The 16004-nt window shown below is 33.2% G+C and overlaps 1 protein-coding gene across 3 annotated transcripts in view; it reads left to right on the top strand.

Moving 5' to 3' along the window:
• The window catches only part of Plc21C (Phospholipase C at 21C), a 363710-nt gene that overhangs the window by 331301 nt on the left and 16405 nt on the right, over positions 1 to 16004 (top strand). For 2 of the 3 annotated variants that reach the window (XR_011951639.1, XM_072540713.1), the window contains exons 12-15: positions 2578 to 3314; positions 6551 to 6619; positions 12698 to 12950; positions 15652 to 15906. Coding sequence is in view for 2 of the 3 variants with exons in the window: in XM_072540713.1 (XP_072396814.1) it covers positions 2578 to 3314; positions 6551 to 6619; positions 12698 to 12950; positions 15652 to 15906 (1314 nt within the window). In the remaining variant the exon portion in view is untranslated. The remainder of the gene's footprint in view (positions 1 to 2577; positions 3315 to 6550; positions 6620 to 12697; positions 12951 to 15651; positions 15907 to 16004) is intronic. The other variant, XM_072540714.1, reaches the window with a different exon arrangement.

A 16004-nucleotide genomic window follows, 5' to 3' on the forward strand; every position in this document is an offset into this window, starting at 1 on the left:
CATATAGGAAACAGAAAGTGGATTAGTGAATATAATCAGGATATGTTAGAACAAGTAATGCAGAAAGTGAATAACCGAATTAGGAGGAAAGCTGAAAAATATATCAGAAGACAAAATCGAAATATAAAAAAACCAATCACATTTCAAAAAGGAGACCTAGTGTTAATTCGTTCACTTAGAAAAAGTAATGTTAAAGAAAACCGTTGTAAGAAATTACAACCAATGTTTGAAGGTCCATATACAATTGAAAATCAGAATGGACTAAATAGTTATGTGTTAATAGATACAGAGAACAGACTAAGAGGCATATTTCATATCAACGACATTTTTCAATATCATGAAGAGATTGAATAATATTTTCTATACCTTTAACACAAATATAATAACACTAATAACTTACTGATATATCCATTTTATTCAATAGACTTGATTTGTTAAATGGTAGATGGTAGATTTCATTATTTTGAATCAATTTGACATCATACTTGTTGAATTTTGTATATATGGAAATTAATTTGTACCTTAAAAATCATAATTTGGGGTTAGACACAAAATTGATACTATAATTGCTATAAAAATGTCTTTCTAATATAATAAAGTGAAAAAAAAAAAACTTACCAATTTATATTGATGAAAGTTATTTTGAATGGAAATAATTCCTAGATTTTGTCTATAAATAAACAGAACACAATATCCATTATATTTTTAATTAAGGTTATATTTTATTCTCTCCATTTGACATGACAGTTTGACCATAGAATAGCCGAACTGTGCTCCGTTGTTCTCTGCTTTGACATAGACAGCGAACAGGGATGTATTTAACACACTTTAAATAATAAAAAAAAAAATTGAATTATTAATTTATTAAATTTAATAAGGTATGAGAAAATTAATATTTAAAAAAATAATAAGTAAATTATTTATTTTAAATATTATTTTTGGGGTATTGTGACGATTAGGGTTTATAGAAAATAATTTATAAGTTATATACTACATAATATTAGATATTTGGTTGTTTTAAATAAGTTATATACTAGAGAATTTAATAAAAATATATTTATGTGAGGGCATTTTTAATAAATTAGCATATAATAATTGTAAAAAAGTTGTATTTAGTAATTTTAATATTGTAAATATATATAAGTGAGCCATGTGCTTAGGCAACCAAAAATACTCTCGGAGATTGACAGATATTTATACTCTGAAGTGACGTTTAAAAATATTTACGAATATAAAGTGGGTTATAATAATATATTGTTTGAAATGTGTATTTTATTAAATTAGAATGTTAAGTTACTAATTTAATTATATATTCTGATCTGAAAAGCCTAAATGTAAACAAAATTATTAATAGAAAAGAATGGAATTCTCTGGATCTCCGGAGATGGCCATGTTTGCGAAATGGTTTGTTCCAGAAAATTCAGACAAGTATTTGATAGAACAAATTGGAACATGATCTATTACCAGATGGTTCTAGAAATCCAAAAACACATAAATACCCGTGATTTGGATTCAAGATGGCAGTTTTTAGCAGTTTTATCATGAAAGTTAGTTAGAAGATAGATACATTTACTTAGTGAAGTCAATTGTTCAGAAGTTTTGGAGTTTTTAAGTTTTTAGTTAGAAGTCAAGCAGTTTATTATGAAGGCAGTTTTTGAAGTTTTTAGTCAGAAGTCAAGCAGTTTATTATGAAAGTTAGTTGGAGTCAGTGAATCAAGTACAAATACTCAAAATGTTTAATATAGTGAGTTAAATGAAGATTAAAAATTATGCATATAATTTAATGCACATTTATAATTATACACAAATAATTATTGAAGATAAAAAAAAGGTATATTGGAAGAAATTAAATTATATTATGGTTGGAGATTAGTATAAATCAACTTATAATAATTGGATATTGGTATATTGAAAAGAAGAATAAATATAAATGCTGTTTGCTGGTTTGGTTGGTGGTGTATACATGCTGGTGAAGAAAACTATATCTTAAATTGGTAGAAGCTGATAATTGAAAAAAGTAATTTCACAAAAAACAAGGATAACTGAAGTACGAAGACATTCAGTGGTGATTAGAATCTATATACTTAGTGGAAAACAGTTCATTTAGGCATTCAGTGAAAGAAAGGTACAAAATTTTGTTAATATAATTTAGTTAGTGTCATAACAATTTCAATTTTGAAGATAGTTTGTTTAAATTTTAGATTGTCTATAGAATTTAATTAGTTTTATAAGAATATCAGGTTAAAGATAGTTTATTTTAAATTTACATTGACTAGGTTAGATATATATATGTGTGTTTCATAATAGTTACAATAAAGATAATTTAAAAAAGTACTTACAAACTAATTCTTTGAGAACCGCGATAAAAACCCTATATTATTAAAAATACTCATTGCTCATCATTCAAACAAAAAACACATCATAACAATATATATATATATATATATATATATATATATATATATATATATATATATATATATATATATATATATATATATAATTTTTTTTAATTTATCTTTTAAAAGTAGACATAAAAATGTTAATCATAATCGATATATCCAAATATTTTTTCAGGTTGTTCTACCAGAGCTAGCATCAATCAGAATAGTCGCCTACGAAGAGTCAGGAAAATTTATTGGACATCGAATACTACCTGTAGTCGGTCTCTGCCCTGGTTATCGGCACGTCAATCTACGCACAGAAATAGGACAACCTCTTCCCTTAGCAACACTATTCTTAGAAATTGTTGTTAAAGACTACGTACCCGACGGCTTATCGGACTTTGCGGAAGCGTTAGCAAACCCAATAAAGTACCAAAGTGACTTAGAAAAACGAGCACAACAATTAGCAGTTCTAACAGACGACATGGAACCCACGGAAGGCACCGAGGAGCAAAAGAGGAGTACGCTAACTAGAGTATCTAAAGAAATCACGACCAATGGCAGCCCGGTACAAAGACCTTCGATAACAACAGGAAGCATATCAGTTGAATCTACAACTGATAATGAAATTCCTATCATACCAATGGCTATTTCTACTTCAGTTCCAGTTGAAAACAACAGCGTTAGTAAGCCCGTTGAAGTTAAAGACGAAAAAGTTGAAGAACTAGTTGCGGATTCAATAGAGAAGATCTTAGAGAATAAACTAGTTAAAGAGAAAAAGTTGGAATTAGATAAAAAGTTGGAAAATTTACGAAGGAAACATGAAAAGAAAAAGATATCGCTGAGTTCCCAAAAATCTGCTGACTTTTCGGAAAAGAAATCCAAACTGGCCAACATTAAATTAGTCAAAAGATTATCGAGCAAAAATATGTAAGTAGAATTTTACTGTTTTGCCATATTTTAAATTTACAACTGTGAAAATTGAACTTAAAGATTGAAAAGAGCTTTTTGTTAAAATCTATTAGACGTTGTGAAAAATGGTTTGGAAATTTTTCCAGTGTACGGTGTAACAAATATTCCAAAAAATTTCCAAAGCAGGTCGAAGATAAAAAATACTTTTTGGTATATCACTCCCTAGCGTGTTTTAAATAAAGGTGTTTCAAATAATAATAAGGTTTCACCTATCGATATTTGTGCAATTATCATCATCTGTGTAGTTTTGTCTTTACTTAAACTAATTATACATAACAACAAGGGATAAGGTGTTTGCCTATTAAATTATGAGACTAATGCTGCTACAATAGAAGTACGCATGTGCCAAATGCCAGCGACTGTCAGCTATTTAGCGTGTAGCTTTCTCTAGCAAGTCCTACTTCTGTAAATAAATCTGTATAGTCGTAGCATTCTTTTTATTATAGTGATTTTTCAGTTTCTCTGGTAAAGTGTAAATATTTGTTAAATTTCACATGACACTGTCTGCAGGAAAACCGCTACTTAAACTAATAAGTTACAGAAATAAGTATATGTCAATAAATCTTTATCGCACGCGCGTTTTTTAAGGTGAAGCGTTTTCACGATTGTCGATAAAAGTGAAAGATGATTCCGCCAGGGTCACCCTTCAGCGTTAAAACGAACAACAATTAAAAAAAGACAATATTCTCGTTTGATCTGAACGTCGGTTAAGTATGTATATTCGTGAGATTGCTTAAATTTAGGAATTGGAAAATAATGCATACGATAGTTAAAAAAATTGGAAAAAAGGGTTTTTGATACACTTTTATTACGTACTTTATAAAAATTACAGAAAATAAGCCGACGATACAGAATAGCGACTGACTTGGTCTAGTGTTCAGAGCCAAGTGAAGTTGTTCTCGCTTGGCTTCTCTTTTAAAGGTTGGAACTATGAAGCTATCCGGCTTTCATAACCAAAAGTAGAAAGGAGGTAATAGACATTATAATAGCCTTAAATTTCCCGAGCAGTTTTATATCAGAATGGTATGTGTCTGAGGAGGCGAGCTGCTCATACCATAGACACATTAGGTACACCTTAGAGGGGAAGTAGCAAAAGTCACTTATCGGAACCCACGTTCAACCAACTGGGAGGCTTAGAAGTTTTAGACCAGTATCTGTCGAGGATGAGGGGAACGATAAATGATGCCACGGATCTAATAATGATAGTAAATGATCTAAATGACGCTGTCATTTCAGCATTCTAAGAAACCTGCCTTCTAAAGGAGAGGAGCTCCGCCAAGGATACGCCATGGTGGAATAAAGAACTGTCCGTGTTGAAGAAAAGGACGAGAAAGCTCGTCCTTTCCTTAAGAACCGAGGAACACTATATATAAGAGAAGCCAATAGAGACACATGGAGGAAGCACTGTTTGGAAATTGAAAGCAGTTATGCTTATACTAGAGTTCAAAAGGTAATTTCAAATGAGAAAACACAACCAATTAACTCTCTCCTAAATGACAAGGGCAAGTATACCAATACAGGAAGAGACATGGCTGAAGAGCGCTTCAGAGTGCACTTTCCTGGATCACAAATAGTTGAATGATAATTAACTGGGAATCACTAAGCAAAGAGGCTCTGCAGAGGTCCTCAAAAACTAACTGGCAAACAGTCAAATAGATGTTTAAACTATGAAAAAGTATCAGGGGCAATAAACTCATACGAACCCTATAAATTACCAGGAATGGATGGTATATATCCAGTGTCATTACAAAAGAGACAAGACAAAGTCTCTAAGACCAATAAGTCTAATTTTATTCCTACAGAAGACATCAGAGTAACTGCTCGACAGGTATATAAGGGATGAAACATTGGTCGCGCGCCAAGGCATCAAGAACAACTGCATATACAGCAAGGAATTTCATCGAGACAGTACTGCACAGACTTGTAGAAGAAGTGGAGAATACAATTGAAAATAAAAAGGTGATGCTGGGAGCCTTTTTAAATATAAAGGGGACTTTCGACGACACTTTGATAACATTCAACAAACGCCCTGAGACGTAAATGAGCCGAGAACATATGTTTAAACTGGATAAAATCTTTGCTCAGGAATAGCATGGTTAATACAACTATCGTTGGAGAGACCGTGTTGGCCCGGGTCAACAGAGGATGTCCACAGGGGGAGTTCTGTTCACACTGCTGTGGAATCTGGTGATGGACGGACTAATAGGAACTTTAAAGGTAAATGGTCATAAAACAATTGGCACGGATGATTTGGTAATAATCTCACAATCAAAGTACAATACGGTAGTCAGAGATCGTATGAACGAGCCCCTAGAATTAGTGAGACAATGGACTTATAGAGAAGGGTTAAATCCCCACAAATCCTACATAGTTGCCTTTATACGCAGAACAAAACTAGAGGAATTAGGTCCTTAAAAGCTACAGGGACAAGAAATTCAGCCAAAGGGATAAGTAAAGTATCTGGGGGTTATACTAGACTTGAAACTTACGTGGAACCGGCAATTAGAAAAAATAATAATAAGCAGAGCAGTTACTACACTTATGAGGGTCAGACGTGTGTATGAAAAGAAATGGGGATTAAAACCGGACATGGTATACTGGGTGTACACTATGATGATCAAACTCTTAATTACCTATGCAACGACGATGTTGTGGACTAAGACTCTTCGAACAGCTGCAAAAGCCAAACTCAGCAAGGTGCAAAGACTTGCGTGTATGGGGATAACTAGTACCATGTGTATTACTCCAACATTAGCTATGGAGGCTCTACTAGGCCTGCCTTCCTTGCATTTTTATAATACAAGGAGAAGCAAGATTGGAAGCCTACAGAATAAAACAATCACTAAAACGCGATGAAGATTCAGGGCATATAAGTATCATAAGGACTGTGACGAAGGAAATTTTAATGAGAAACCAGATTAGCATGGAAACTGGAAAATCCAAGTAACGAAACGAAATATCAGATAACTTTCAGCTTGCGACAAGAGCAATTCTCTCTAATCTTGATAACTAAAATTAGAATACCAAAAACTGAGCTCGCCAAATATTTAGGCAAGCATTGATAGCAAGCTAAATTGGAAAACCCCTATTCTTCAACAAGGAAAATAAATTGACTTACTAATAACACCTGATTATATATTTTATTGTTTGGGGGAATAAATATGTATCATATCTCTGATCAACGATATTTTTAGGTCGTCATGTAGGGTTCGGTTGGATACGTACCACGGGACATTTTCCATTTTTCCTAGAATGTTTGGTTGGTAAGTCTGCAGAATTTTTATGTTTGATGGTTTAGCACTTTCTAATTGTAATCACACTCGTCCAAATACGTTTGATAGAGTTTTATACACTGGTACTTTTTTCTGTTGTTAAATGTGGGTTTTCCTTAATTTGTTGATTTTTTAATTGTTTTTTGTCTGAATGAGAATTGTTTATGGCAATGTTTCATCAAAATTAAATCTGAGGTTATTTAAATTCATTTTCATTAAAAAGTGTTTATCGGTAACATCACTTGTGAGCATATCATGTATCCTGTGGAAGTATTGTGAGCTGATTTTTTATTGTTCATATTAGCGTGCTAATATAATTTTTGATGTGGCTACGTTAAATAGTTTTGACGTGACAACGTCTTAAATTAGGTTGTGGCTCGGAGTCACTCATGAAAAAGTGTAACGCCCGCTCACGTCTGTTACGATGAGTCACCGAACGAGAGAGAGGCCCGCCGGACCGGCGAATGCCTTGCGTCTCTCTCCCACTCAAACATGATCGGTCCGCTGGTGCGATGCTATTTCTCCTATCATCGTCCTATCCTCAACAAAATCATTCAAATAGAAATTAGTTAAGTTTAAGTTTACATGTACAATCTTTTAGTAAACAAAATATATTTCTATAGTTAAAATTTGTGCAATTCTTATTTTCATTCAATTCCTTGTTCCTATTGTGCAATTTAATAATATTCATATCAATAAATATTCTACCGAGAAAAAGACGTTGTCACGTAAAATCTTCGCCCGTAAAACCGACTTTACAGGCAACCGATTTTTTTAATAAAAGTTTTCTGCAGTAAATAAAACTATCGATATAAGTTAATCAGAAATATACAGAGTGCATCGTAACTCAATTTGTTATAATAAGTGCATATATATATATATATATATATATATATATATATATATATATATATATATATATATATATATATATGTATATATATATATTTAATATAAGTTATATATATTTTGCATACAAAATTTTTTTCTACAGCCTTAGACAAGTAAAAAACAAAATAGACATTTTAAATACCTATTTTAATTCAAAATCTTCAAAAAAATATACAACTAATAACGATATTAGATTAAATAAAAGTTTAAATAAAAATAGGTAGTCTCGAAAAAAAAAAATCAACGTATTTCTATTTTATTTTTCTCTGTAGATTTTAGAAATACTATTGTTTGGTTGAGTAGCATTAATTTTGGATCTAGTTATGATAGTTTCTGATTGATTCATAGGTACTTAAAGATTCTTCTTTGTTTTTCATTTTCTTGCATTAAGTGATACTTTTACCTTTTATTAGTATCTTTTGGGAAGCCCTGTACTCTTGATAAACGGCAGTAAGTTTTTTTATAATTATTTTTTACCCTTAATAAGGGCATTCTTATCACTACAATCGGGTCAGATAGATCAATCATCATCATCCCCTTCATAACCGTTCTCTTTGACCTTATCCATCGACCGGAAGCCGATGCAGGTTCGGCTTCCCTAATTTTATTTCTCAATAAGTTTCTATCTTAAGTCATACCAATATCAATCCCAATATGTCCTATCTAAGCTTCTACCCCAGATCTTCTTTTATATTTCTCTCCTACTCTTTCCATGAGATTGCAGATCACTGAATCCTACTGCTTTACCTTTCTTTATTTTTTGAACAGCAGTTCCCCTTTAGTTCTTGCCATTAAAACTACATAGTTCTGGCCTTCAGCATGATATTCAAGAGTATTTTAAACAGCGGATCTCCCTGCTGTAGTCCCCTTTTTATTTCAAATTTTCATGTTAGACTTCCTTTTATACTTACTTTAATATTGGTCTTTATTAATGTCATTTTTACTAGTCTGATAATCTTTTCCGGAATTCCAAGTACTCTTAGGGCATGGTACAGGCGCTTATCATAAAATCATAAGCTTGTTTGAAATCTATAAAGAGGAGGTCTAGCTTTAACTGTTGCTCGTACCTATTGCTCTGAATCATTTTTAACACGAACATTTAATCTATCGTGAATCTCCCTTTCTGAAACCTCCCTGATATTCAGAAACCTGTTCGTTTAAGTCACTTTCCAGTCTACTTCGTATGACTCTGGCGAGTACCGTATATGGTACATCCTTACAATGGGACATACTTATTGCCTCCCTCCATACTTTCGGCAGTTCCTCTCGCTCTCAGATGTTCGTCGGGAGGCTACATATCCGCGTTATAAATGCTTGTGCCCCATTATTGATTAGTTCTGCTGGAATACCATTGCTGCCTGCACTTTTTTGTTTTTCATGCTATATATGATTTCTCTTATTTCTTCTACGGTAGAAGTCTCCATTGCTTCCTCCGTGTCGTTGACTTCCCCCAACATTTCTACTTGCTCCTCATCATTTCCATCCGGTTCTTCATTAAGCAGTTTTCTGAAATATCTTGCCATCTATCTAGCTTCCCCTGCTTATCTCGTAGATGCTCTTCTTTACTCTTGTAGTAATTCTGTTTTCTTAAGCCTTGGTCACTGCTCCTTCTTTAATCTCTTGGAGCTTTTTATCCATATGCCCCCTTCTTTCTCCTACACACTTTTTTCGCGTGTCTTCTCTCTGCTTTATATTCATTTCTATTTTCGCCACTTGGTTTGTTTATATATTTTAGTCTTGTCTCGTTTCGTTTGTTAAGGCGTTTCTTGCAATCGGTATCTCAAACCATTCTTTATCTCTCCCTTTTTTTACTTGACCTAACAGCTTTTGAGCTGCTTAGTTGTCAGGGGTGTCTTTGTTCCTTAGTTTGGCGACGTCATATTTTTTATACGATGTTCTCTGTTCTCTGATCTTTGGGATAATTTCTCTTAATTTTGTGATCATTATTATGTGTATGTGGTCATTAATATGTATTCTAAGATCATTAGCGATCCATATTTCTTTTTGAAATTTCTTGTGATTGAAGTAAGTACTCATAATTCTCAATTTGTTCTCTTGTGCAAAGCTTATCAACAACTCTCCCTTCTCTTTGCTTTCGTCATGTTTGTTTTTACCTCCCGTAGTTTTTCGGTAGGTACATCTCTTTATTTCCCACCTTCGCATTTAAATCACCTATTACAATTTTTATATCATATTTTGCAATTTAATTATAATATATAACTTAAATCTTACCATGGAATTCCTGTTTTGTATTCTGGTCTTTAGTCTCTAAAGGAGCATGCACATTTATTAAACTTAATTTTCTAGTTTTACTTCTTAGTCTCAACCTACAAATCCGTTTAGATAATGGCTCGAACTAAATTATCGCACTTTATAACCGATCACTAATTATGAAACTCGTTCCCAAAATTCAGTCTTCATCACTACTGAAAAAGCTGTAGTTGTCTATCATTGTTACACTATTTCCCTTTTATTTCGTTTTTTGCATTACCAGGATATCCACTTTGTATATACACTTTATGATTTAGGGCGCCTGCTTCATAAGTATTTCTCATGTTCCAGGAACCGGATTGTACTTGGATGACATTTATTTTTCTTGTTTCTCCTATTGATAATCCCTCCATGTCCTCTTACGCCCACCCTCTGGTAGGTCTAGCTCTCCTTTTATTTGGTTCCATCTCCATATTCTGTCATCTATTCTAACCTACCGAAACCCACTTTTTACTATTTTAACTTCTCTTGTATGTAAATTTTTTCTTCTTAAAAGTGTTTCAATTTTTTTTATTTTCCATTAGTTTCTCCTGTTCCTTTTGGTTTTATAGCTACTACAGACATATTTTCTCTCCTATCTTAAGAGCTGATTTAATCACTATCTATATCTGTAAGGTTTCTCCTATCGTTTTTTCCATGGCCGATTTCAGCACGTCTGGCTCATTAGCGTCTATATCCAAACCTGTTACGATCGCGTTATCATTTTTCTTCTCTTTCTTTAGGTACGCAAGTCTGGTACTTAATTCTCGAACTTCCTTCTTTGTCTGTTCACTTTCCTTTCTAATAGTTTCATTTTCTTTCTTCAGTTTCTGATTCTCTGCTCCTAAATCTTTTAACTCTTCTGCATACACTATTTGCTCTCTTTTAATATCATTCACGTCTAGGGCCAACTGCTTTAGTATCTCCATCATCTCGTCTTTCATTTCGATTCCATTTCTCTTTATTGACATTCTATCTCCCTTTTTACTTCTCTTAAAGACTCTCACTCTTTTTTTTATCCTCTTTGCATTCTCTTACCCTCATCCGTCAGTTCGTCGGACGAAATTTTTTCGTTTGTTCCGCTCTACCCGATATTTAGTCATTTCTCGAAGATAGCGTAAAGAGTTTCTTCCGCTTCAACCTTTCCGAGAAAAAACTCGTATTCTCCTTATCACTTAATTAGCTTAATTATTGGGTATAATTATTGTTTTTAAATCAATACAAAAAACTATGTCTCATTAAAAAGATGGATTTAGCTGAAATAAAAATGTTACGATGCATGTTGGGTAAGACTAGAAGGAACAAGATCAGGAACGGCGTGATTAGTGAAAGAGCAGGGCTTACTACAATCTCAAAAATTTTATTAACAACAAATTCTACGTCAAACGTAGAAATGGGAACTATAATGGACGAAGGTTAGAGCTGTTAGAAGTTGAAGGAAAGAGACGCAAAGGAAAACCGAGGAGAAGATAGAAGGACTGTGTGACAGAGGACTTAAGAGAAAAAGGTTTAAATGAAGAAGACACGATGAATAAAAATGCGAAGAGTAAGAGAGAGGCAAAGAAGAGTAAGGAAAAGCCACCCCTAAAAGGGGAAAAACTGAGGAAGAAGAAGAAAAAAAGTTGTTGCCTCACAGTCTCACTAGCTTACAGTTAGCTTGCAGTTCTTACATTTACGCATCTTCTTTTCTTGTCATGAAATAATCTATTTGGGCTATTTTGTCCACTTTTACACGTGATAAGTTGACTTTCTCTCTTTTGAAAGAATCTGTTAACAATCGCCATATAATCTTCAGCATTATTTTTAGTTTCAAAATCTTTTTTCCAGGTATCTCTTATATCTTCTGAATTGGCCGACACGTGCATTAAAATCATTTCCTATTATAACTCTTTCCTCTGATAGAATATCTTCAAGAACGTTTCCTAATTGATCATAGATGTTGGTCACATACTTCAATACCTTTTTATCAAATTTCCCTAGCATTATACTATCAATAATTGTTATTCTTACAATTTATTTTACAATATCGTTCATTTCTCTTTCAGCAATTATATCAACTGCATTCTTAAGGGTTACTTTTCCCTACATACTACAGTTTGTATCTTTCTCCTAGATCTTTTGGCCTTTCTTTCTTAATCCTTTCTCACTACTTTTCACCTCGTCTCTTGATTGCTAGGAATTTGTACTCTCCTTCTTTGAAGCACATTTACAAACTCAATACTCTTACTTGTGAGACTTTAAGATTTCAAGCCCCGATTCTTATGTGCCTAAGATACTGTATCCACATCTGCCGTAATAGATCCTGATTCTGTTCAGCATAGACCACGTGGTACGTGCAACATCAAACTTTTGGAGTTTTTGGCAATTTATATAAGGTATATTGCTGTTTTGTTGTTCAGGCTATTCTCGGGCTCGTGCGGTTGTAAGGTTAAACTGTTCTTCCACGGTGATCTTTGCTGATTTTTTTGAAGGTCGTCTGGATTGAAATGACCTATGGTTGGCAGCATCTATATCTTGATAGGTTACTGCCGTCAATGATATTTTTATTCTCATTTGTGAGAGGATGTATGCATTGTGTGAGATAAATTTAATGACGCCAGCAATCATTCTAATAGTGTTGTTCATTTGCACGTATATTTTTTGGGTTGCTAAGCCAGACTGCGATGCAGTATTCCGCAATTCGGAGAATCTTACAGACATCCTTCAGCGACTACTGTGAATTTCCCTTTTTCATCTTGTTTTAATTAAAAAGACGTTTTTATGGACGTATAAAACTACCCTGATGTATTTACTTGACAGTCAACTTTTATTGAAAACATTTCAAATCTATCGGAAACCACTATCACTAAACGTCTTGATATTTTATACACACTGCATACCTAAGTAAGTTTTTTCAGAATTACCAGTAACATATTCACCATGTTTTAGTGTTAGTGCCGTTTTTTACACAGAATCTAGTAGTGCCGAACCACTCACCAGCGTAACTGATGGTCCAGAAACCAGTGGCGGCGAAGCGGAAAAACCCAGTATCCCGAGAAGTCATTCCGAAAGACTGTTGGCTATAAATAAAGAATTTGTTACGCAGGAAAAAGAATTGAGGGAAAAATACCACGAAGCTATTTATAATGTTGCAGAAAAAGTTATGAAGACATCGCAGTCTAATCAGATTAAAACACTAAAGGTAAGTAAAAAATGTACGATAAAAAATTGGTTTCTTGATACAGTTTTAATATTGTTTATGGTAGCATATATAATATGTACCTAATTCAGTTCTCCAGGCCTTCTCCATCTCCATCGCTTGGATTACCATTTATTTCCATTCTTTTCTGTTTGCTGCTTATTTTTCCAGTTTGTGATTTTAAGTTTTTCTACATCTTTTCAACATACCTTTTTCACCAGGTTTTCTGTCTACCTTTCTTCTTCTTTTCTCTCATTTTTCCCGTTAGTATTCTTTTGTATAGTCTCGTATATGGCATTCTTTGGATATATCCCAACCATCTCAGTATTTGTGATTTTATGATCCTTACGATATTCAGTTCTCCATACATCTTCTCTAGTTGTATATTTTCTCTTTTTATTTACATTCCATTCCATAGCTTTTCACACTTGGAGCATGACTGTGCGGATTTGTGCATCGTTAATATTTTACTGGAATATAATGCTGTAGGTCTTACCACTGTCTTATATATTCTGAACAGCCCTTCTAGATATGTTTTTACTTCTTAATAACTTGTTAAGAGTAAGTATACAACGATTATCAGCCATAATTCTCGCTCACAATGCTAGACATTGGTGCTTTCGTTGATATACAAGTCCCGCCTTGTTGCTTCCGGCTTTTTTGACGACAATTTCAAAAAAGATACTGAACAAAAAGTGGTTCCCTTGTTGAATCACCTCAATGACTTCAAACTTATCTATCTGTTTCTTTTCTATTTGTTTTAAGCCTATTCTCTATTTTTCTGAGAGTGACTAATATCATTCTTACTCATTTTTTACTAATTCTCATTTCACGTAGCGCCTTGTTTATTTCTTTTAGTTTTACTCTGTCAAAAGCTTGTTTAAAGTCGATGAATAGGACCACTGTAGATTTTCCATATTCGTAGCTTTCTGCTTGTATTTCACGCAGTAGAAAGTATACTTGTGGTAGCATATGAGTAAAGAAAGTCTATTCACAAAAATTATTGTATAAAGGTTTATATCTTTCAATTTGTAAGGACCATAAAAGGCTAACAGTTAGTCTAAAATTAATAGTTTAATTAATTCTGTGGAAGGTTGTCACTCCATCTTAAGCGCGGTCGTCCGATACTTCTGCCGATTGGTGACTTATCTCTTGCTATTTTGACGACACAAGTCTCCTCCATTCTGCTTATTTGGTTATTACATTCTTTTTTTCTATTTTGTGTCCATTCATTTATACACTGTACTTTACATTTTCTTCTAATGTCTTCACTTCTCTTTCGATCTCTCAGCGTATTTCCCGTAATTCTTCTCAGGACTCTCATCTCTGCCGTTTCCAGTAGTCTTTGCGTTGTGGCTGTGTCGGGTCTTATTTCTGAGGTATACGTCATTATTAGTCTTACACTGGCTTTATACGATCTTGACTTCATCTTAGTGTTAATGTGTCTGTTTCGCCATATAGTGTTACGGTATCCTGCCTGTCTATTTGCTTTTTTTACTTGATCTTTCACTTCTTTTTCCAGGTCTCCATAGCTAGACAGTGTAATTCCCAGGTATTTTATTTCCATTATTTGTTCAATACTGATGTCATCAATTTATATTTTACATCTGGTTGGTTCTTTGCTGACTACTATTGTTTTAGTTTTCTGAGATGAGATTGTCATATTAAATTCTTTTGCTTTTATGTTAAATCTATGGACCAGTCTTTGCAGACTATCTTTATCTTTAGCTATCAATATTCACACAAAGGAATTGAATGGCCGATCGGAACTGAATGACACAAATTTCCATTGCAGGGCAGAACATACTTTAAGCTCCATCATTTAGTTTTATTACGAGTTGAAATTTTTAACTCTTCTATTAAACCACGCACATCATCGTCACTTCGAAAGTATCATAGAAACGAACTTTCTCTTGATCGCAAATAGGTTACTTTAGCTCCCTTTTTAAGCAAGTTTCTCTCACGCAGTCTTGATGTTATTTCTGATGAATATCTCTGAAGCTGTTTTTAATAGCGGTAAATCTCGTACTAAATCATTCAACTCTTGCTGATCAAACCCCATCTATCGGAGAAAGTTAGTGTTAACCAATAAGGAAGCAATAGAAATAGAAAGCAATCCTATTATCCATGCTAGATTGTGGGGTAGAGAAAAACCTTAACGTGATAGAGAAAAAGTAATTACAGTTTTGAAACTAGCACGCCTGAATACCTATAAATCAGCTCAAATATCAAAGTCAACCTCATTTTTTTTTCAAATTGTTCCCCATACCTACATCCATTATTTTTATCATTCAACATCATAATTTTTTTTTTAAATTGTACCAGTGTAATTCATGGAAGTTTTCTCGAAATCTTTAGAATTTCTTGTAATTAATTTATATTTAAATAGGAATAAGCCACAATTAAAGGTTAAAATACGTTTATTGACGTTTCAATTTGCACTTCGGAAATCGTTCTCAAAATATCGGTATTTTGAGAACGATTTCCGAAGTGGAAATTGAAACGTCAATAAACGTATTTTAACCTTTAATTGTGGCTTATTCCCATTTAAATATAAATTAATTTAAAATGCCACAAGAAAATAGCTTCAGAACAATATTCTTGTAATTATGAATGTAAATAAAAGTGTACCGCAAGTTGTCTAAAAAAGCAATAAACTAACATTGTTTTGTTGCGTTTTCATATACTTACGTTTTTGTTGAAGGAACAATTTGAAAAGGAGACCTCAGAGCTAATGAGAAAACTTCAAGCTGATCACAGAGAAGAAGTCAAAGCTTTAGCTAAAAAACATCGAAACCGTGAACAATTTACTAGAGTTAAGAGAGAAGCAGTCACAGCTGTAGTCGGTAGGGGTGTATCCGAACGAGAAAAGCTGGGGCAGATTTTTGAAACACGTAAAGATGAATTACAAAGACAACACGAACAAGTCAAGGAACTTTTGACTGAACAAAGAGACAAGGTAAGGAGAAATATAACTTTTGTAGAATATACATATTTATTTTATAGCGTATAAAATATGTAGAATATGTATATTTTTAAATTAGTGAATTTTGGTTT

The sequence above is a fragment of the Diabrotica undecimpunctata genome, chromosome 8, assembly GCF_040954645.1.
Source record: "Diabrotica undecimpunctata isolate CICGRU chromosome 8, icDiaUnde3, whole genome shotgun sequence".
NCBI classification, from domain to species: domain Eukaryota; kingdom Metazoa; phylum Arthropoda; class Insecta; order Coleoptera; family Chrysomelidae; genus Diabrotica; species Diabrotica undecimpunctata.